The 23,092-nt window shown below is 45.6% G+C and overlaps 2 protein-coding genes and 1 pseudogene across 2 annotated transcripts; all 3 read right to left on the reverse strand.

Annotated features, from left to right (window-relative positions):
* Positions 1-3,024: 3,024 nt before the first annotated feature.
* Positions 3,025-3,748, reverse strand: LOC147424854 (uncharacterized). Its single transcript, XM_086500260.1, has 3 exons — positions 3,515-3,748; positions 3,320-3,421; positions 3,025-3,218 (listed from the first exon to the last, which is right to left on the reverse strand). Exons 1-3 carry the CDS (start codon positions 3,740-3,742, stop codon positions 3,174-3,176), a joined length of 375 nt encoding a protein of 124 aa, XP_086356386.1. The 5' UTR covers positions 3,743-3,748; the 3' UTR covers positions 3,025-3,173.
* An 8,478-nt stretch (positions 3,749-12,226) lies between these two features.
* LOC147424855 (uncharacterized) lies at positions 12,227-15,834 on the reverse strand. The gene is made up of 2 exons (XM_086500259.1): positions 15,696-15,834; positions 12,227-15,030 (listed from the first exon to the last, which is right to left on the reverse strand). Exon 2 carries the CDS (start codon positions 14,907-14,909, stop codon positions 14,331-14,333), a length of 579 nt encoding a protein of 192 aa, XP_086356385.1. The 5' UTR covers positions 14,910-15,030; positions 15,696-15,834; the 3' UTR covers positions 12,227-14,330.
* Positions 15,835-21,850: 6,016 nt separating this feature from the next.
* LOC147424856 (proteasome subunit alpha type-4-like) lies at positions 21,851-22,407 on the reverse strand (annotated as a pseudogene).
* Between the last annotated feature and the right edge of the window lie 685 nt (positions 22,408-23,092).

Below are 23,092 nucleotides of genomic sequence, written 5' to 3' on the forward strand. Positions count from 1 at the left end.
GAAATTCACAGTTATTCGAAACACTGCATCAAGGCAATGGGATGGATCATACTACATGTACAGGTGAATCAATATCTCTATCCACATAAGTTTTATGGTAGACTGGGGCAGCAGCAAAAAGGCTCCCCAAAATAACCGAGTTCACAAGTCATCGAGCTCGTCGACGTCGAGTAGAGTCAATGGATCCTTGGAGCTTAGTTCAAGGCCTCAACACACAGCTTGGACGGGAGGTCCGTTCTGTGGGGGACACACTCAGCCACCTTGTCGATCGGTTTGCATAGCAAGGAGGCCCTTCTCAGGTACATTTCTGTAGTCTTCCCCTACCAATATTTAATTGGTAGAGTGGTGGGTAATACTTTTTTTTTATACTCGGTGTCGTTACATACTACACCGCATGATAGCCCACACAGACATGACCATATTTCTATCGCTACTTCTTCCACGGTATATATAACCTTTCCAATGTTTCCTTATCTTTGGTTATGAATGTCATTTATTATTCTTATCATTATGGACTTTTTGTTTTTTCACAATCACGTGGCTTTCTCTACACCACCGGAGAAGCCACCTCCATTGAACAGATCTTCCACCTAGCTAGCGCCTAGTACTGCCTTTACAGCTTCTCAGGTACATTCACTCATCTATGGTTTTTATAATTTCAAAAAAAGTGAAAAGTTAATTTTTTAATTTTGTGTTTGTTGTAGGTTGACCCCTCTCTAGAGCTCCGCAGCCATGTACATGAGCTTACGCGAGAGCTGGCCACAGCACAGTAGAGGGTTGGAGAGTTTGAGAAGGCACTTAGAGACACTAGAGCAGCTTTGGGGGACTCCACCATTGAGCGTCGCATTGCTTACTTCCAAGCGGAGAACTTCACACAACTGCATGCTTACCTGAGCTACTTCCCCAGCACACACAGAGTTCAGCCCTGGATACCACTCTAGCCTTACATGCCTAATGTGGGTTTTGGACACGCGCAAGCTTTCGATGGGAGTACAAGCCAAACTGGGAGACCATGTAGAGTGTTGCATTTGTCTTGACCTGTTTAACGACAACGACTTCTACTCTTTGGGTTGTGGCCATCATTTCCACCTCTACTACATTGTCTACAACATGCACGTGCGTTCAGACTGTCCGATGTGCCATTGAAAGATATCGATCACCTTGTATCCCCATTGGGACATCGAAGACCTTTTTCCACCATGACGGCAAATAGTAGACCTCGTCACTCGTCGCCCCCTTGGGGCGAGTGACAAGCCAGACAGAGAAGTAGTCATGGCAGTGCGACTAAAGGACAGGGTGCCGGAGGACGAGGCGATACAGATGGCAGAGTCAATGGGTGCAGTTGGGCCTATGCACGTCATGCCAAAATCTATGAGATCATCCTCATCCTATGTCCTACATTCCCATTTCATGAGGTCTTTAATAAACCTCCACAATTGGAAAAAAAAAATTGTCCCGCATAGAGATGTTTGAGGAAATCCACCGGCGGCCATGCCATGTCAGATCCCTTAAGGACTATGACATATTCTTGCATATGCTCCGCCATGTAGTCAAGAAAGATTTTGAATGCCTCTATATGAAGGTTGATAGTGGCTTGCATGTCAATTGTCCCCTCGAACACACTGAGTAGTTCATGTGCTTGATCCACAAGTCCTACCTTTTCTATTTGTGTGAGAAGTGCATCAGAAGACATTGCCATGGGTTCGTTCGTGAAGAAGATGCGAAGAGAGCTTAGAGCTAGAGTTTTGTGAATGTGAGAAATGAAGTTTAAAATTTAGAAAGTCACTTATATACCCCCAAGGTCACTATTTAAAAAGCACTTAAAATTAACGTCACAATAACTTCAAACTATAATTTTAAACAAAATCACGCGACAAAGCATTAAAAGACACCAACATTGAAAACATTTGTCCTCCACATCAAAGAAATTGCATATTTCAATCAAAAACTTGAACAAGTTAAGAATAAACAAGTATGTGTAGAAACAAGATTCAAAACAGCGTATGTATTAATGGGAGAAAAATCCATGTCAGTTATAAGCTTTTACAAAAGAATGTTCTCACACATAATGATCTTGTATTTTCTGGAGCGAACAACCTTTTCAATGATTAAAAAGAGATATTACTTTGATAACGTTGTGAGCGGGATGGAAACACACACAATGCCTCTATAATGACCCGACACACACTCTTGGAATGATACACACACACTATGGGGCACCACTCGGCTTACACAATCCACCTGGCCGAGACAAGGAACACACCGATGGAGCGAGAGGAGAGAGACTATCCACTTTCCCACTCCACACAGAGACACACACACACACACACAAAAAAAAAAACTCAGCTCAAAAGAGGAGAATTTCTGATATTTAGATACAAATGAGCTTGGGCTGACACCAATGGGACAAATAGCTCACACAATATGGGTAAAATATGCCAGATACAATCACAAACTGGAGCAGAAGCTTCGCTCATAGCAGAGACTTACACAGCAAAAATAGCAGAAAAAGAGTGAGGAATTTAGAAAAATGGACAGCGCCATCGCGTCCGGAACGGCCCAAAACCCCAGTCTACAATGTCAAAGTGCTCAAATCCACTACAAGAGGTTGTGTGCTCTTGTGACGCTGTTAGCGACGGAAATACACTGGGTTTTTATAACCCCCGGCGTCGCTAAAACCGTCGCTACGAGCGTCGCTATAGGCGTCGCTATATAGAGACGCTCATAGCGACGTTTACACAGAAGACTATAGCGACGCTCATAGCGACGCTACAGAGCCATAAATAGCGACGCCCGAGAGAAATTTTTTTTGGTGACAGGGCATTGAATGCCCTGTCACCCATCAACCATATTGTACTTGATTCACTTTTTAAAAAAAGTGCAAGGGTAGATAATAGACCCAAAATAGTCACCCACAAGACGCATTGTTTGCAAAATTGACTAGCGTAAAATTGACAATTGTACACATCATAGGCAAAATGAATTGATTGGCAAATGTAATAATGACAATTGTACAACATCATAGGCATAAAGAATTGATTGGCAAAAGGAATTGCGGTGACAAATGTAATAATATACATGGTTCAAAAAGACGTATAAAATCCGTCTCATGATACATAAGCTATGAGAAACCCTAAACTAATGCTATCTAGCTACGGCTAAACTGACGTCGTCTAGTCAGACATCTCATCGCGTCGAAGCGGCGTATCTGTCGGATTCTGCAAAAAAAGACAATAAGACAGTTTTCAGTAAGTATAAACATATAACGACATTTATAAAACAATACAAAAAATAGAAAAGAGTAAACCCTAATACTAACCATGCCGCCGTGAGAACTGATAATGTCCATCAGGGCGTTTAAGCCCTTCCTGCCTGCGTACTCGCGCTCGTACGGTGTGGGATCACGTCCTGTCATCGACCACTGTCAAAACATACAAAGATTTCATTATGTTAGAATTAAAAAACTCATAAACCCTAAACTATCGAACATAAAGAGCAATGCGAAAACACTTACAAAATCGGCCTCAAATGATGCCCATCCACAGCTCCCCAAGTGGTGCGAGCTCCCTGCCTCTACTCGTGCTCTGGCTGCATCCTTTTGTTGCTTCCACTTGTCGGGATTCTCGCGTGCTGCTTTCTTCGCATTCTTCCAATCTTTTTTGGCCAGCCAATCTGGCCTGTTCCACCCATTCTTGATTGCTTTTTGCACTTCGGAACGCTTGTGTTTGCAGTATTCGCGCATTCAAATCTTCATCAGGTCTTCATTGAAGCGCTGATCCCGTGTTGGAACGGGAAACTCATCATGAATTATGCTGATGACTCTGTTTTTTAAATCACTTGGTACTTCGCTCCATTTGTTTAGTATGTAGTGTCTAAACTGCTGAGAGCAAAGACCACGCATGCACGAGATCACCTTCTTGCCGTCATCATCCATGATGATGCCGCCGCTAAAGTCGACGGAGTAAGGCAAGCCCTCTGGCCGGTGACACGTGAACCTGGGTGTCCCGGCAGGGGTCTCTAGCGGCGTGTCGATGGGGGTACAGACGTCAGGTGTCTCCACCGGCGTCTGGGCCACGAAGCGAGGAGTGTCGAGTGGGGTGGCTCCTGGTGGAGTAGGTAGAGGTGTGTAGCTGCTAGGAACAGTCAGCCGCGCAAAACCTGATGTAGATGGCGATGCTGTGGCTGGTGTGGGGGCGGGCAAAGAAGGGGAGGGTAAAGAGCCTCGTCGAACACGAGGCGGTGTGGAGGCATCGGCGGCGGAATCCCCATAACAACCGCCACCGCCACCACTAGAGCGCCGGTGTCTAGACGAGTGTGAAGATCGTCTCGTCGACGCCGAAGCTTCGGTGCGCGCCGAATGCTCCGAAAGAGAGGGAGATGCGGATGGAGTAGGAACGCGCGATGATGCGCCAGAGCGATGACGCTCCACGTACCACTGTCTCTGCTGCGGTGACAAAGAAGAAAGAAACTCCTCATCATCCATACCTGCATTAAACACACGAATATTTAAACTTAATATTGAATGAATAGAGTAGACAATGACGCAAAGACCATTAAATACAATGACGTAATGACGCATATAAATAGAATGACGCAATGAATTGAGTGATAGAAGAGGCAAGTCGAAAACTTAGAATTTTCAATCAAAAGATGTGAGCGCGAGTAGAAAAGAGCGTTATACACCATGGAAGGTACTTAGAGAGCCAGAGCTTTTACAACACGGAGCAAAATTGTTCAAATACAATATTTGTGGCTTTAAGAGATCTCTCTCTCATCCTCGCATAACTCAGCATAACTTCCTATATCTATATAGAGCTCTCCGTTTAAACACATATCCTCTGTTTCATTTTGTAGCTCCTCTGCATGCACCCCATATAGAGTAGTAGCATCTTGATGCTCGTCTGGCACCACCGCAGCGGCTTCTGATTGAGCATCTTCTCTGATCTCCTCCATTGATGCCGTTGTGATTGGCACATGGTAGCCTTCATACGTCCTTGCACTACGAGGGGCTACCTCTATGACGTACCACCAGTTTGATGTAGACTTTGTAGGATGAAATATTACCTGCCAGAGCCACATAACTTACATGAGAGCTTTCAAGCACATAACTTGTAAAAGGGGGATGTTAACTATTTACATACTTACTTGTTCACAATGCTCGGGTAGTACGAAAGTGTCTCTTAGGTCAGTCCATTTCTTAGTAGAATCCACCTCAAGAAAACCAGACTCTCCTCTACGCACAGTAGCGTTGCGACCCTCCATGATTATCTTGAACCATTGCACGTCGAACAAGTCGACAAAAAATCCTCTGTAATCGATCCTCAAAATCTCTTGCAGCGTGCCGAAGTAAGTGAGTTCCGCCACCACAGGATCTGCATCAGAGGAACGTCGTCGACTAGACTGTTCAAATTTTGCCATGATTCCACAATCTTGAGTAAAACGCTTTTTGTCGATCCGTTCCACCCTAAAATGTCGACCTTTACACCATGCTGCTGTGTATGACTTATACTACAACGAACAAAGATTATGAGTGGCCGTTCAAACGTTTAGAAATAAAGTCACTAGCTAGTCGTACATTGCAAACTTACCTTGGTCGCGCAACCCCGAGAGTACTCCCACTCTTCCTCAGTCACTTCGTCACCGCATTGTTGTGCGCTTTTCAATTGGTTGTGCAACCATCTTAAGCTCATGAAGGTTGGTAGGCTCTCCAGACCCGTCGGATAGTGCATCGGTGGTCGTCTTCCCCGTCTCCACTCGATTCGTGCCCTTTGTCGCTCTTGCTTTGCATCCTCATATTGTGAAATCCACTTTTGCATCACTGGATTGTGAAGCATGCAAAATCGGTTGATTTTAGCCTCTAGATCTTCCGTCATCTTCTTCTCAACACCGAGATTGCACATGACAATCCCAGATATGCGCTCATCATCTATGGTTCGCCATAGCGTGTCCCGGGCTTTATCAAATCCGTCTAGCCACTCTCCAATGTACACTAGGGACTCTGATACCAACCAACCTTCTGCCATGCTACCCTCCGGACGTGCCTTTTGACGCACATATCCCTTAAGCGTTTTCATGAAACGTTCTAAGAAGAACATCCATCTGGAATGAACTGTGCCAGCTATTTCCACCTCATCAACTATGTGAACAAGAAGATGCACCTGAATGGTTAGCATGGTAGTAGGAAAATGTTTCTCAAACATGCACACAAGCTCCGCAGCATTTAGTTTGGCGAATGGTATGGAGTCTACGTTGATCTCCTTTTGTGAGATCCATTGCACCAGCTTTGCAAGTTTGTAGATTGTGTTACGGATGTCGAGAGACAAACATCCCTCAATGGCAACCGGTAAAATAAACTGTAAAGTATGTGCAGCAATGATATTAAAGTCCACATTTTATGCAATGATATTAAAGTCCACTATGAACGTACCTGACACATTTTATGCCAATCGTGTGACTTCAAACCGGTAAGCTTTCCTTCTTTAGTAAAACACGTTCGGAGCGAGTGCATTACGCCAGTGGGGGTCCGCAAGGATCGAATGGTCTCTTTTACTTTGCGTTCTTGGGCTCCTGTGAAAATCCATGGTGCTTTAAGGAGTTTTATCGATCCATCAGACGCTGTTTACGGCCAATATTGCTCCATACGATCCACCTTTCTAAGGTCAACTCTGGCTCCCAAAGTATCTTTCTTGCCGGTCAGATGGTCCCATAGTAGATTACCCACATTCTTGAATATGTGCATTGGATCGAGCAAGTGATTGATCATGAGTCGGGGCCAGTATGGTAACTCGTACCATAGAGATAGTCTCTTCATCCCTGGAGGCAATCCGTCATCGCACATCTCCTTCTGCTCTAACCATGCTTGTGCAGACATCCTTGGTGGCTCTCTTCCCAAAAATCGTCACGTAACACATGATTCTCTAGAAGATACGCTTGATGACCTTCGTAGATTTGCTTCTTCAGTGAGGGCACCCTACGTGCATTCAGTTTAGGTCCACATGTGACACATGCTCTGTATCCGCTTGTTTGAAGCCCTGCATGTATACACATGATAATAGATCAACTATGGGAAAAAACAAGATTTACAGTGTGAGTGAGGAGTGTCAATAGATCACCTGAACATTCTGTTAGCCCGGGATAGTCATGCATGGTCCACATTAGAATGCCTCTGATCAAAGCATTCCGTCGTCCTGTGTGTCGGCTCATATACACCATCTCTATGCCAATCCACAATTGTTGTAGCTCTTTCAATAGTGGACGAAGATACACATCCATATTCTCCACTTTATATCGCCCTGGCACAATCAAGCTTAGCCATAGGTGCCCCTTCTTCGTAGTCAACCACGGGGGAATGTTGTAGTTGACGATGACAACGGGCCATACACTGTAAGATGTTGATCTTTGACCAAATGGATTTACGCCATCCATAGCCAGGCCTAAGCGCAAATTTCGAGCTTCCCTGGCAAAATCCGACCATGTTCCATCTATATGTTTCCAGGCTGCGCAATCTGCAGGAATTCGTAGCACACTATCCGAAGATTTATTCTCCTCATGCCATGATGCTAGGGCGGCCATGGAATTACATTCGAAGAAATGCTTGATGCGAGGAAGCAGAGGAAAATGTCGCAAAACCTTTTGTGGAATTTTTGTCCCGTGGAGATCTACTCGATATCTTTCGAAATCGCATTTCGGACACTTCTCCATGTCTATGTATTCCCCTCTGAAAAGAATGCAGTCATTAGGACAAGCGTGGATAGAATTGTAATCCATCCCCAAGTTTCGCAAAATCTTTCTTGCTTCATCTCGGGAATCTGGCATCACATTGTCAGCTGGTAGTATGTGCTCTTTAAGAAATCTACACAACATAAAAATACGATACAGTCGTGTAAAAATCTATCAGATCATTATACATTTAGAGTTTTATTAAAGTAAACTAATTGTAATAGATCACCTGAAAAGCGTTGTGACGCTAGTGTCACTCCATCCAAACTTTGCCTGCATGTTGAGAAGAACCAGGAGTGCTTTCAATCTAAACATACGTGCTCCATTATACAATGGCGTATCGGCTTCACTTTTCATATCATCATAGATAAGCCTTTCTGAATCCATGATCGTCTCGATCATTTCATCAATCTCGGGCTCAAACATTGCCTCGTTGGGAATGTGCTCTGCATGATCATCCCCCGAGCTGTCAGAGGCTACATCTTGTGACCTCACATATGCTGCTTGACCAAAGCGCCTGCGAACACGTCTATTGGGTTGCAAGATTGCTGCTTGTTGGCCAGCGTCAGAGTCCGACGAGTTATAATTGGCAACAACTCCATCTATAATAGATGGATCGAACTCGCCAAATTCATGAACGTGATGCAAAGAAATACGTCTTGTCCGTCGCACAGTATGCTTGCATTGATTACAAGGACATAAGACCCTCGTTGAGAGATAGGTGTTTTGGTTGGACGGTCCCACATCCTCGTCACTACTCATAATGAGGATAAAAATCTTATAACCTGGACAACAAATTTAATATTCTATTGGCATTCTTCGTCTTCTCTCTCTCTCTCTCTCTCTCTCTCTCTCTCTCTCTCTCTCTCTCTCTCTCTCTCTTTACCTCACATTCTCTAGTCATGTCCAATCCCCGCACACCTCGGTCTAGAGGTGCACGGAGATCAAAACCACCGGGTTATAATCTTGTCTTTATTGGTCAATACCTATATTTGTGGGTACAAGAAATCTACAGACCCACGTCTACATGATACTGCATGTAGTGGACAAAACCCCTTTGCCTCTTCTCTAGCTGTAGCACTTCACAGCATCTTAACATCTTTTCACAGTAGATCTTTTCACTGTTTGTCTAACTCTAAACCCTAAACCGTAAGTAATTCTTGCGTGGACTCGATCTAACGTAAATAAGCGTAAATCTAAATAAACGTAAATCTAACTAAAAATAAACCTAAATCTAATTCAACGTAAGTCTACATCTAACCTAATCTTTAACGTCTTTTGGGATAGTTTCCTACGACGTTAAAACTCTCTTCTTCTTGTGTGTGTGTGTGGGTAAACCTAAATAAACCTAAGTCTAATCTAATATAACATAAATCTAAATCTAACGTAAATTATGTTATATTAAAAACAAAGAACTAAACTAACAGGGATTATAAGAACCTTAAAACTGATTTAACACATAATTTTTCACATAAATCGGCAAGAGTTGGCATTCTCATCACTAAAGATGTGAGAGTTAACTTCCGGCGGTGACGCTGCCTCATCTCCATCCACATCTGACGACAGCAATTGGCCCTTTAGACCGTTCTTGCTCTTGTTACTAACTTTGAAGTTGCTGTTGAATGACTAGAGGTTGTCTAGATGGTCATTGTGTCGGGGATGTAGTGACTCTTGCCGCCCTGAAGATCCACCTTCTTCCCTATCTTCTGAAGACATTTTACCAGTACTTTTGGATCGACGGAGCCCACCATGAGTGAAGGCAGCAATACCCTATATTCCATTGAGGGCTTTCTTCACCCGCTTCATGCAGGCATCGCAGTTTATGGAGACCTAAATCTAATCTAATATAACGTAAATCTCAATCTAACGTAAATAAACGTAAATCTAATTAAAAATAAACCTAAATCTAATCTAATTTAATTTAAATAAACCTAAATCTAATTTAACGTAGGTCTACATCTAACCTAATTTTTAACGTCTTTTAGGATAGTTTCCTACGACGTTATAACTCTCTTCTTCTTGTGTGTGTGCGCGTGTGTGGATGTGTGTGCCAATAAAAAGAGATAAATGGTATAACCTTTCTATCACCCATGCCAAGTATGATAGATTGGTTATGCCATTTCCCTCTTGAATAATAGGTCTTGAGTTCAACTCCTCGTCGGCTAGATCTTTAGGTCTTTTAATTTTAATTAGTTTCCTACGACGTTAAATTAGTTTCTCTCTCTTTCTCTCTCAATGTGTATGCGTTTTTTTGGATCGTATGCATGTTTTCTCTCTCTTTTCCTCTTTCAATGTGTGCGTTTTTTGTTTATGCATGTTCTCTCTCTCTTTTCCTCTCTCAATGCGTGCGTTTTTTGTTTATGCATGCTCTCTCTCTCTCTTTTCCTCTCTCAATGTGTGTGTGCATTCTTTGTTTATGTATGTGTGTGTGCGTTTTTGTTTATGTTTGTACTCTCTCTCTCTCTCTCTCTCTCAAAAACACTATGTGTGTGTGTGTATGTGTGTGTGAGAGAGAGAGAGAGGGAGAGAGAAAGAGGGGAAGGGAACATGAGAGTGAGGAGAGGGAAGGAGCATACCTGGCTCTCCTTCCTCTCCTCGTGTGTGTGTGTGTTTGTGTGTGTGTGTGTGTGTGGAGAAGAAAGAGAGAGAGAGAGAGAGAGAGAGAGAGAGAGAGAGAGAGGGAGAGCGTTACCTGCTCCTTGCTTGAGGGCGCCGAAAAACTCAGATCTGAGATTTGAGTTTTTGGGCGCGCTCTGTTATTTTTTTAGCCCAGTCAGCTCATAGCGATGCTCATAGCGACGCTTATAACGACGTCGGGATTTTCTTTTTGAGCGTCGCTAATATGAATAGCCTCTTGTAGTGATCCGACCTCGGATGAGCAGTTTACGGCCAAAACAGGCTCCAAAATGAGCAAAAATGCAGTAGCGACTGTTCCTCCTCTCTTTTCCGCGTTTTTTATGGTCTTCTCTCTGATTTTCAAGTTCCCACACTTAGCTTTATTAGTTGGGCACCCTTGGCCTTTTAGATGACCTCAAACGGACCCCGAACATGCCAAAAACTGACCTCGCAGTGCATAATTGTCACCCTGCTGCATCCATACGCACACCTGGCACTCGACTTTTTTCAATAATGCATCCCGCCACCACGTGTAGTGGCCCCAAAAGATGGTCCTCATGATGAATTTTTACATAATTATCACAAGAAAACATCCACGTTGTGTCCGTACTCATCCACGTGCAAGTATTGACCCCATTCGACCTCCTGACGCCACTAGATGTCATCTGACGCACCTGCTTACCTCACATTGTCGACCCGCGGATAGCTTCCTCGAGAAGTTTTACGCGCTACGAACTCCTCAATATTGTAGGAAAAACACACTGGTACTGGTGACGATGAAAATCGATGCACTATGTACATGCTGTCCTACCTGTACACATGTGGGCCCCACGTAACCACTTGGCTATGGAAAATGGGCAATCCTTGATTCGATGCACCATGCATGTGTATATACATATGCGCAATCCCTCGCTCCAAAAAACTCCTGACATAATTTGCCCATCCCCTAGCCTGCTAGATCATTCATGATCAGCAGCAACAAAAAGCGATATGAAGCGTTGGGATGGGAAAATGGAACAACACACAGAACACAAACTTGATGCCTCTCTATAGCCCAGCGGGTATCCAACACCCCAAGACACACAGAATCACACACATACGCACACTTTCTGCCAATAAAGACTGCCTTCAAACAATCACCGGCTACACACACTCGACCATAAACAGCTCAGCCCAACAAGCCCATCAACAAAACATCACCCGTATCCCATACATTGATGCATACACTCACCAAATCCCGTAAATATACTCACATCGGGAGACGACACACGTCTCGACCGCACACAAAATCACATTCAATCTGCAACCATAATCAATCTCTCGCTCTCTCTCCGCACACACACACACACACAAAAGACCCAGAGTCACCGCTACCTTGGGCACTATGGCAAAGACGAGACGCAGACGAGATTCATGGCAAACTCAGCAACAAACACAAACCAACTCTATATCACATACACATTATCCAATGCAATGATAGCGGCCCTTGGCGGCTACTGCTCAATCCACGGCGACCCTTCTAAACCTGATTGACGGTGCTCGATATGATGGCCACACCCTGGCCTGCAATCCTCCTTGTGCCTCACTTTATGCTATTGGCAGCCCCTATCCCTTGATGACCTTCTACACCTACACCTGCTTCACAAGCCCCTAGCGGCCTCTCGCAATGGCCCTTGGCCACACACAACTGCCCATCAGCTGACGGCCTTCCACAGATAGCTTGCAACAATAATAGTAGGGCACTCTGCCTACCGACTTCCCATCAAGCCCTGGCGGCCATCCCCACCATCTCCTGCATTTTCTCCTCCATACCAGCCTTGCGGCCGATCCCTTCCCCTTGCAGCTCTCAAGCGCTCTGTCATACCACCCTTGAAGCCGGCCGTGCATAACGGGCTCAGCCCGCCACCCTTGAAAGCTGCGCAGGTGACAGCTTACTCCCCTCCTGTCCTCGGCTGTTGCAGTCCATGGCCATCCTCAACCTGGAGCTCTCGGCCTATCCCCTGGCATGCAGATAGCATCTGCTATCCTCACAACTGATGAGCCCTCCCATTTGGCAATCCTGGCTTCTCCTAGCCACCTCACTGCTCAAAGATGGCGCCTTCCTTGGCTGCGCCTGCTCCACCTCGTCTTCTTTGGCCGCCACCCTTTGGTCGCCACCCTATGCAAGCTGGCTCCCTTGATGAAGCCCTAACGGCCTTTCACAGATAGCCCCTGGCTGTCTCCCTCATGCACGCCTTCTACTCCTCCTGCAACCCCGAGCCCCTGGCTCCCTCCTCTGTCCACTTCACCAGGCCGCAGGCCCTTCTTCTCTACTGGACGCCTTGAACACAACCGCCCCCTTCCTACCTTTTTTTCCCCAGGCCGCCCTGGTCGATGGCCTCCTCTTCTTCCCATGCAAGGGCGACTCTCTTCCTCTCTCTGCATGATCCCCTCCTGCCTACCAGGTGGCGCAACTTTCTCTTTCTCCTCGCAGCCCGCCAACCTTTTTCTTTTTTGTGAGCATTGCAATTCTTAAAAAAAAAACAAGTTAACTTGTGACTTGGCGGTCACTCCCACGAGAGGCAACCCAATCTCCTCTGACATCCCATGGCCGAGCCTCAATGTCGACGACCAAGAAGGTTCACATAACGCCCCTTCATTTGCTGAGAAAATGCCATGTTGATGTGAATAGTGTTTCATTGAGAAGGTGGCACGGCCGCAAACCGAACACCCAAAAAATAAGCCGCCATAATTATGGCCCTGTTTAACAATGGTCTTCAAGCACAAGGTGGCTTTGACGTACATATCACGACAACACTTCGTGGCGTTTTCCATCGAGCTTCAGCACTTTGAAGCCTCCCAACCTGGCATAGCTTCGGAACGTCCTTCGACCAACTTCGAGCCACATTTAGCAGACACATCATGATCAACCTTGCCGCTATCGGCATCTGGCACCGACTCCACCGCTTTGACCTGTACCTGCATGATTCCATAGCGAGGCTATAGCCTTTATCCTGGACCGACATAACTTAGCTGTACCATCATTGCCCAACCCCTCGTTGAGCATTCATGCTCAACGATAGCATTATTTAGAGAATATATCATTGCATAAGAAGAAACTGATAGATACTACGTACATGAGCTAGATAAATAGCAGTAGATAGAGAGAGAGAGATTCATTGTCTGTCATAGCACCCGCTTGGGTCAAATGGAAAGATCGAGGCTCCCCCAAGCATGTTGTAAACTCCACCTGGATCAAACACATGGCATTGGTCATCACCATCCGTTTGTAACACAAATACGCACCACCCATGCTTTGCATTAGTAACCGTGTAAGTCATCCATGCTCTTGACATCATAACCCTTCAAAAAAATTGCAAGCATGAGCCATCTCCATGCCCAAAACAAACTTGCACATCCTGGAAAGCTTTTTCATCACATGTCTCCCCGCCAACGGCTAGAGAGCTCTCCACAACATCATTGTCTTTGAAAAACACAACCTGCGGCATTCGATCATCCAAAGCAAACATTGGCATATCTTCACCTGTGGACCCTTCAAACGGTACTGGAGCAGGCACATAGCCTCGCATATCCTGTAACCTTGTCATAGCTTTAGCAACCAAAACCTGCGACTCATCATCTACCTCGACCACCGGCTCATCGAATCCTCAATCATCTTCATCAAGACATTCCTCTTCAATCAGCATGGTCTAACTACCACAAGGCATGAGAGAGGGTTGCCCAACCCCCCTAGTCTTTGCAAACTGGCTCTTCACGTGCTACCTACTGTTCTTTGACCGAATTATCGACATACATAACATCATAGGTCTCATACCTTGAGAAAGCAGACTCCGTTTCCCATGTGTTGTCCATATCCAAGGCACTGCTATAGCTCGAACACAACTCGGATTTCTCCACAAACTCACCGACTTTGGTACTTCAACTATCTTCTCGACTGCTTGCTTTTCGGAAGTCATATGGTCAAGCACATCAGATGGTACCCGATAGACTCCTCTCTACAGCTGTTGAGGCCTCATAGACCCACACGGTATCGTCTCTACTCTGTCATCACGCCTATCCGCTGTTACCACATGTGCATCAACAAAAGGTCGAATTACCTGAGCCTCTTCTCTAGCAATTGGCCTTGACACCAATGGACTCGCCAGCACCTGTTTTGCATGTTGCTTCTTTAAAATCTTCTTCGTCTTGCTCTGCGTGGAGGCTACTGCCTCCTCGTATGTGCACGGCCCATCCATCTCAACTTTATCTCGCACTTTGACATGCAAGCAATACATAAACTTGGTCAACTTCAAAAAATCGGCATTCTCTACAGCAGTTACCTTGACCAACTTGCTCGATGTGGTCTCGAACTCCCACACGAATGCTCGGAAATCACCGTGAAGGCTTTGCTTTAGGTTGTCCATCATCTGCTTCACTTCACTCCACTGCGGGTACTTTACTCCACTGCAGGTTGACCACATAACGGCTTCGGAATGCCACTTCCAATGTGCCCCAATCCAGCTTTTATTCAGCCTGCAAGCTCTCATACCATACCTTTGCTTTGCCATGAACCAGGAGCGGGAAAGCTTTACCATACCTTTGCTTTGCCATGAACCAGGAGCGGGAAAGCTTGGGCCACTCCCTCTTCTCTTGACAGGCCGCTTTCCAGCAGAATTAGGCCGTAGTCTTGCAGCCAAACCTCAGCATCTTCGGCACCTGTAAAAGTAGGAAAACCCGACCACATCTTTCTTAGCAGCACTTGTTTTTTAAACCTAGAAACACCGCAACACCGTCTTCGACTTCACCAACGAGCAATCAGTAGCTCCTCCGTGGGGGTAGCACTGATGGGATGGGGGAAATGGAACAACACACAGGACACAAACTTGATGCCTCTCTATAGTCCAACGGGTATCCAACACCCCAAGCCACACAAAATCACACACATACGCACACTTTCTGCCGACCTTCACAATAAAGACTGCCTTCGAACAATCACCGGCTACACACACTCGACCATAAACAGCTCAGCACAGCAAGCCCATCAACAAAACATCACCCGTATCCCATATATTGATGCATACACTCACCAAATCCCGTAAATATACTCACATCGGGAGACGACACACGTCTCGACCGCACACAAAATCACATTCAATCTGCAACCATAATCAATCTCTCGCTCTCTCTCTGCACACACACACACACACAAAAGACCCGGAGTCACCGCTACCACGGACACTATGGCAAAGACGAGACGCAGACGAGATTGATGGCGAACTCAGCAACAAACACAAACCAACTCTCTATCACATACACATTATCCAATACAATGATAGCGGCCCTTGGCGGCTACTGCTCAATCCACGGCGACTCTTCCAAACCTGATTGACGGCGCTCGTTATGACGGCCACACCCTGGCATGCAATCCTCCTTATGCTCCACTTTATGCTATTGGCAGCCCGTATCCCTTGATGACCTTCTACACCTACACCTGCTTCACAAGCCCCTAGCGGCCTCTCGCAATGGCCCTTGGCCACACACCACTTCCCATCAGCTGACGGCCTTCCACAGATAGCTTGCAACAATAATAGCAAGGCACTCTGCCTACCGACTTCCCGTCAAGCCCTGGCGGCCATCCCCACCATCTCCTCCATTTGCTCCTCCATACCAGCCTTGCGGCCGATCCCTTCCCCTTGCAGCTCTCAAGCGCTCTGTCATACCACCCTTGAAGCCGGCCGTGCATAAAACGGGCTCAGCCCGCCACCCTTGAAAGTTGCGCAGAGGACAGCTTACTCACCTCCTGCCCTCGGCTGTTGCAGTCCATGGCCATCCTCAACCTGGAGCTCTCGGCCTATCCCCTGGCATGCAGATAGCATCTGCTATCGTCACAACTGATGAGCCCTCCCATTTGGCAATCCTGGCTTCTCCTAGCCACCTCACTGCTCAAAGATGGCGCCTTCCTTGGCTGCGCCTGCTTCACCTCGTCTTCTTTGGCCGCCACCCTATGCAAGATGGCCCCCTTGATGAAGCCCTGACGGCCTTTCACAGATAGCCCCTGGCGGTCTCCCTCATGCACGCCTTCTACTCCTCCTGCAACCCCGAGCCCCTGGCACCCTCCTCTGTCCACTTCACCACGCCTCAGGCCATTCTTTTCTACTGTTCGCGTTGAACACAGCCGCCCCCTTCCTACCTTTTTTTCCCCAGGCCCTGGTCGATGGCCTTCTCTTCTTCCCATGCAAGGGCAACTCTCTTCCTCTCTCTGCATGATCCCCTCCTGCCTACCAGGTGGCCAAACTTTCTCCCTGCAACTGCAGCCACCACTGCAGCCCGCAACCTTTTTCTTTGTTGTGCGCATGGCAATTCTTTTAAAAAAACAAGTTAACTTGTGACTTGGAAGTCACTCCCACGAGAGGCAACCCAATCTCCTCTGACAGCCCATGGCCGAGCCTCAATGTCGACGACCAAGAAGGTTCACATAACGCCCCTTCATTTGCTGAAAAAATGCCATGTCGATGTGAATAGTGTTTCCATTTAGAAGGCGGCACGGCCGCAAACCGAACACCCAAAAAATAAGCCGCCATAATTATGGCCCTGTTTAACAATGGTCTTCAAGCACAAGGTGGCTTTGACGTACATATCACGGCAACACTTCGCGGCGTTTTCCATCGAGCTTCAACACTTTGAAGCCTCCCAACCTGGCATAGCTTTGAAACGGCCTTCGACCAACTTCGAGTCACATTTAGCAGACACATCATGATCAAGCTTGCCGCTATCGGCATCTGGCACCGACTCCACCGCTTTGACCTGTACCTGCATGATTCCATAGCGAAGCTATAGCCTTTATCTTGGACCGACATAACTTAGCTGTACCAGCATCACAAGTCTCTTCATCCTTCACCAACACTGCTTGATCCACAGGCAGCTCATCTTGCTCGACCATCATTAACCTGGCATGATACAATTTAAGATGCAATCCATTTGCCCTTGACTTATGTAGAACCCCATCCAAGTTAGCCAACTGATATGTACCATTCGGGAAACACTCCACTACCTTGAAAGGGCCTTCCCACTTAATTTGAAACGAAGGTGTTGTCCAGCTTACTGTTGTAGCGCAAAACCAAGTCATGCTTCTTGATACCCTTACTCTTGACCTTTTCATTTATCTTTGCCAAAGCCCTATCCTGCATCTATCCATAATGTTCCAACGCACTCATCCTATCCAACTAAACCTCTTGTAACTGCAAGAGCCTCTCTTTGAATGCATCACTAGGCGGCCCAAGCAACTTCTCTAACATCTTGACCGCGCAGGCAACTCTACTTCCATAGGCAATAGTGCTTCCTTTCCATATACCAAATGAAATGGAGTAAACCCTGTACCTATCTTCACCGAAGTACGATAAGCCCATAATGCACTAGGCAATTTTTCAAATCCCAATTCTTTCCTTGGTGCTCTATCACTTTCGAAAGAATCTGTACCAACTCACCATTGAATCTTTCATTTAAGCCATTACACTGTGGGTAATAAGGAGTGGTATGCTAGTGCCTAATCTTCATCTTCGCGCATAAAAAATTTAGCAGTTTAGCTCTAAATCCTGGCCTCTTATCTGAAAGTAGCTCTAGTGGCACCCCAAACTTACAACATATTTCATCATACACAAATTTTGCCACATCCTTTGCAGTGATCTATTTTATTGCTATAGCCTCTGCCCATCTAGAGAGATAGTCCACTGCAGTCAAAATATAGCTTTTGCCCCTACTTGTGATATGTAACGGGCCGATTGCATCAATCCCCCACTTTTCAAACACATCAAACGCCATAATGGTTTTTCGTAGCTCTAGCTTCAACACTCTTTTCCCAAATGCTTGACACCTATTGCAAGACCTACACCAATGGTGAACATCCTTGTGCAAACTAGGCCATACATACCCCTCTTGCAAGATCTTATGCAAAGTGATCTTTAGAGTAAAATGGCCACCGCATGCACCTTCATGATTCTCTTCCAACACTCTGTAAAGCTCCTCCCTCCAAGGTACACGTCTCAACACGAGATCAGTCCCTTTCATGTATAAGACATCACCAATCAATTTGTACATGTATGATCTACGCACAAAACCATACTTCTTAGACTTGTGAATCTCCTTTGGAATGAATCCTCTTAGCAAAAACTCCTCTTCTTGAGCCAAACTTTCCCGACCATGATAAAGAGGTAAAGTGGTCCTCAACACAAATAGCTCCCCAATCATGCTTTGAGCTGCTTCATGTGCCTCTCCATTTAGAGCACGTTCAATATGTATGATGCTCCATGCTGCAAAATTTTTTAACAGGCCTTTAATTCTGAAACACATTTCCTTCAATGAGGTGTTCTTGCTCTTTCACACACCCAACACTTGCTTCACAACTAACAAGGCATCACCTTTTATGCTCAACCTTCAAACCCCATGCTTCAAACAAATGTGTAATCTGGCTTCCAGAGTAGCATACTCAGCCTCATTGTTACTATGAGCATCCAATTTGAACCCTCTCTTGCATACTAGCTTCCCCTCTAGATCATAAAGTCCTATACCCCCTGAAGCTGCATCATGGCTCTTTCTGTATGAACCATCAAAGAGCAACACATGTTCATTTCTGATCTGTGGCACTTCTTCAACTACCTTTCTCACCACCTCTTCCTTAACAATAAGGGGATTCTCCTTGTAGGTCAACAAATCAGCTAGGGTAGCCCTTGTACTGTTATGGAATTCACATTTTACTATTTATTGCATCTGACAGGTGGAAAAGGCTTGACCGAGCTAGGCTATTGCAAAAGGATATTATATTTTATGTACATGTTATTATTCAAGTGCTCTTTTATGAGCTTTGGCCATTTATGACCGGCCGGCCAGTTTGTACTCACATTGACCATTCAAGAAATCTATAAATGAAATACGTGCAAGAGGGAAAAGGGTCACTCTTGCACGGGGGGAGATTGCACCCAGTGTCTGCGTTGTTCTTCTCATCTCTCCTCTCTTCTCTCTCGTCGTGCCAGGCGTAGCACTCCGCTCTAGGAGGTGCGCCTGCATGTGCGCTCTCTTGCTCTTTGTCTCTCCCTGTTCGTGTACAACTTGGATTATGCGTTGTGTGATTCGAGGTATGCAGATTTGTTCGTTTCATGGCTTGTAGTATATTGTTTTTACTATTTTGCAGGGCTTGCGACGTTTTTGTCTGTAGCAGTGGTATCAGAGCGCAAGGCTACGCTCTTGGTAACAATCAGTCAAAGAGATCCAAATTTTCTTTTCGCATATGAGCAAGGATATGCATGACTATGCACCAGAGGTAAGTGCACTTACATAATTCTTGTTTTCTTTGGGTTTATCAAAATTTATCGCTTTATTCCTCTTTAATATCGATCGTTTCTTGCAAATATTTGGATATGTAAAGTTAATCCTTCATTAATTTGTAATTAACAAAAGGATCTAAATAGGATATAGAAAGCATGATATTTTGGTAAAATATTGATATAGCTTGGTAATGACGCACATGTGACAAAGGGTGTGTATAATATAAGAAGTAGAAATTGATTATATTGAAACACACTTGACTCCCAAGAAACCATCATACAAAAAGCAGAAGAAGAAGGCATATACAATTTTCTTGCCAATTGTTTTTGTGAAGTGGAAGAAAGAAAAGGGGAACGGTGTTGATGAAGCATTAACACTATAACGACAACCTAAAAAAGGCATCCCAAAATCCTTGCGATTGCGTTGTAGATAAACGACCAAACTGACCACGACTTATGTGCAAGTCACCCTCCGTTATGTCCTCCATTCTCGCTTCCATCTCATAGGAGATGACCCCAAGCAAGCTTAAATCAGTGCCGAGCAATGCTCCTACTCGGGCCACCATACTCTTTCAGAGACCTGCAGCTGCTCATGAGCTTCTTACAAAGCACGTGGTGAAAGATTTTGCAAGCCCACTTGCAGCCTTGATGTTCTACTGCAGTCCAACACCACTCACGACTAGCCATGCAACAGTGGGAGATTTTCTCTCTCTCCTACCACCCATGATATGGTCTCACGACTCACGATAGTCATGCGACATGGTATATTTTCTCTCTTTCCTACTCACAATAGTCATGCGACATGGAATATTTTCTCCGTTTCCTACCACCCATATGGTCTCTCTCTATCTCTCTCTCTCTCATTCAAATGACAGTCGTCGCCCAGCTTCCCAGTCGACAGAAAAGGGGAAAAAATGGCACTCTCTCACTCTTTCTCCCTACCATCGCATGCCCATCCCACTCTATGTCTTTCTCTCCTCAGCCACACAAGCCGCTATGCACTACCAGCAAGCAACTCTTGCATCACAAATAATTTATTTTCTTTTAAAAAAGGGGAGTCCGTTCGACAACTTGCCCGCATGCAGAAAGAGCAGTAGCGCCTCTATTTTTTTCCCCCAACTGGCGGCACAAAAGCATGCGGAGTCCAGACCCTACATTGTTGGGGTATTCTTCTCTACTCCCAACCGTTGCTCTCTCTCTCTCTCTCTCTCACACACACACACACACACACACACACACACACACACACACACACACACAGTCGTAGGCATTCTGCTCTCCAGTTCCGACTCACTTTCACCCACCACCTCAATTCCCAGCATGCGTGCATGCACTGGCTGCTGCCGTAATCTCTCTCTCACCTCATTCACCCACCATGCAGCACATGAGCTTCTTGGCCTACCACTCTCAGCCATGCAGAGCAGTACCAACCACTGCATGGACCCCTCACAACACTGCAGTTTCAAACCACTTTCACTTACCCCCTGCATTGCTCACCTTCTTGTTTTCCCTCTGCATTGCTCAAAACATGTCCTGCAGAAGTTCCTTCCATAGCTCTTTCCTCGGAAGAAGCTTCCCTGGCTGATGAGCAGGGTTTGTGTTCTCCCTAGTAGCCATGGTCGGTCAGAAGAGTGATGACCAACTACACTACCTTGATGTGTGTTGGATAATCATCTCATCTAGACCAAAAACAATGTTGATAACTCATTAAACATGACTTGTATAGGAGCTAGAGAATATCTAGCATAGAGGCGATGTACTACATCGTCACCCCTAGGTCCTTGATCCTTGTACCGCTTGTTTTGAGACTGGCTTTCGCTCTTTGTTATTGACAATGCACTAAGATGGGGATAACCTGTGTTCTTCATGTAATACCCGATTATTATCTCATGGAGCCTTTACTGGAGAAATCAGTGCTGAACAACTAAAGGACACTGGTTGTGAATGGGTAATTCTTGGCCATTATGAGCGCAGAACGTTCTTGGCAAAACAAATGAGTTTATTGGTAACACAAGGCTGTTTCTGCATTATCACAAAACCTTAAGGTTATTGCTTGTGCATGGGTGAGAAGAAAGTGGAAGAGCATGAAGCTGGAAAGACGTTTTTACTATTTGCTTTGAGCAATTGAAAGCATTATTGATGCGGTGCCGAGCTGGGACAACGTTGTGATTGCTTACGATCCGGTGTGCACGATTGGCACTAGCAAGGTAGAAACACCTCTACAAGCTTACCTCGACAACTTCAAGCTTCTCTGATGAGAGGCTGGTGCTATCCATAGTCTTGTTGAGCACTTTAAGGGCAAGTTGCACTGCTTCCTCACGTGTAATGTCATCTTTATAATCCTGTTTGAGCATGGATTGTGTAGCCTTATTGTTGGCCCCAATAGCGGCAGCCTTCCAACCACCATAAATTTGGAAGGCAAAGTTCTTGTCATATCCAGCGAAAAGGAAGGAGACCCCAAAGGGGCGGAGGCCACCAAACTGTGTGTAGCCCTGTTTGGGTCTCAAAGAGACTGGACAAGTTGTTCCATAGGAATGGGCTCTTGATAAGAGAAAGTGTACCTTTGAGCTTGCAGACGAGCTGTGTTAATCAGCATGTTGGCATCCGCAGTGATGCCCACGACAGCACAAGCAACATGGTCGTCTATCTTTTACGTTTTCTCTGTAGACTTTGAATCTGCGAGAAGCTTGGAGGTTACCCGCTTCTCTCCTGCCAGAACGACGCCATCTTTGGCAAGCACCCAAATGGCTACCCCTGCATTTCCTATGGCCTCCATGGCATGCTCTACCTGTTACAAGTGCCCCTCTAGAGAGAAGATCGTGGTCCTGCTATCATATAGGCGAAACATTGCTGCTGTTACTTCTGCTGCGATGCAAAGTCGCTTCCTTCACCAAGAGACTGCATAACCACCTTAAGCACTAATACCCTTGTTAATGTTGTAGCTTCCATCTATTGCACCCTTCTGTAGTCGTTTCCATTGCCAAAGCTCTTCCGTGCCAACCGTTGACGACGCTCTGCAGAGTCGCTGCAATACCTTCTCAAGCGATGCTCGATGCAGAGCATACTTGGACATTGACGAGTTGACGATTTATTTATTTATTTATTTTTATTTTTTTGCTTCTTTGAGTCTTTAAATATTGTACTTCATTTAATTTTGTACCCAGACATTGTATCACATCCAGCCTCAGATGTACTTTTCACCTTTTCAACCTAGTTAATGTCACACTTCATTTCATTTCTTACCAATATTGCAAAGGGCGTGGCAGTTGAAGAAGGGGCTCCGATAGTTTGAGGCGTCAGGCAAAGCGATTGTGTGGAGAGGGTCAACTTTTGATCCCATACTCATTTGGACAATGAGTATGATAAAATTTCATTTCATGTCTCTATCTCTCTTCCCCATCCCACCAGGATTCCTTACCATGACAGACATTGAGGAAGCTCCTCGATGACCATTGCAATAC

This window comes from Adiantum capillus-veneris, chromosome 25 (assembly GCF_014529385.1).
Source record: "Adiantum capillus-veneris isolate H3 chromosome 25, ASM1452938v2, whole genome shotgun sequence".
Taxonomy (NCBI): Eukaryota; Viridiplantae; Streptophyta; class Polypodiopsida; order Polypodiales; family Pteridaceae; genus Adiantum; species Adiantum capillus-veneris.

Bases quoted from the DNA above. Each gene is read 5' to 3' on its own strand.
- LOC147424855 (XM_086500259.1), bottom strand. From the start codon at position 14,909: ATGGTAAAGCTTTCCCGCTCCTGGTTCATGGCAAAGCAAAGGTATGGT.
- LOC147424854 (XM_086500260.1), bottom strand. From the start codon at position 3,742: ATGCGCGAATACTGCAAACACAAGCGTTCCGAAGTGCAAAAAGCAATC. The intron at 3,422-3,514 runs GTAAGTGTTTTC...ATGTTTTGACAG, and splicing joins CATCATTTGAGGCCGATTTT to TGGTCGATGACAGGACGTGA. The intron at 3,219-3,319 runs GTTAGTATTAGG...CTTTTTTTGCAG, and splicing joins TCAGTTCTCACGGCGGCATG to AATCCGACAGATACGCCGCT.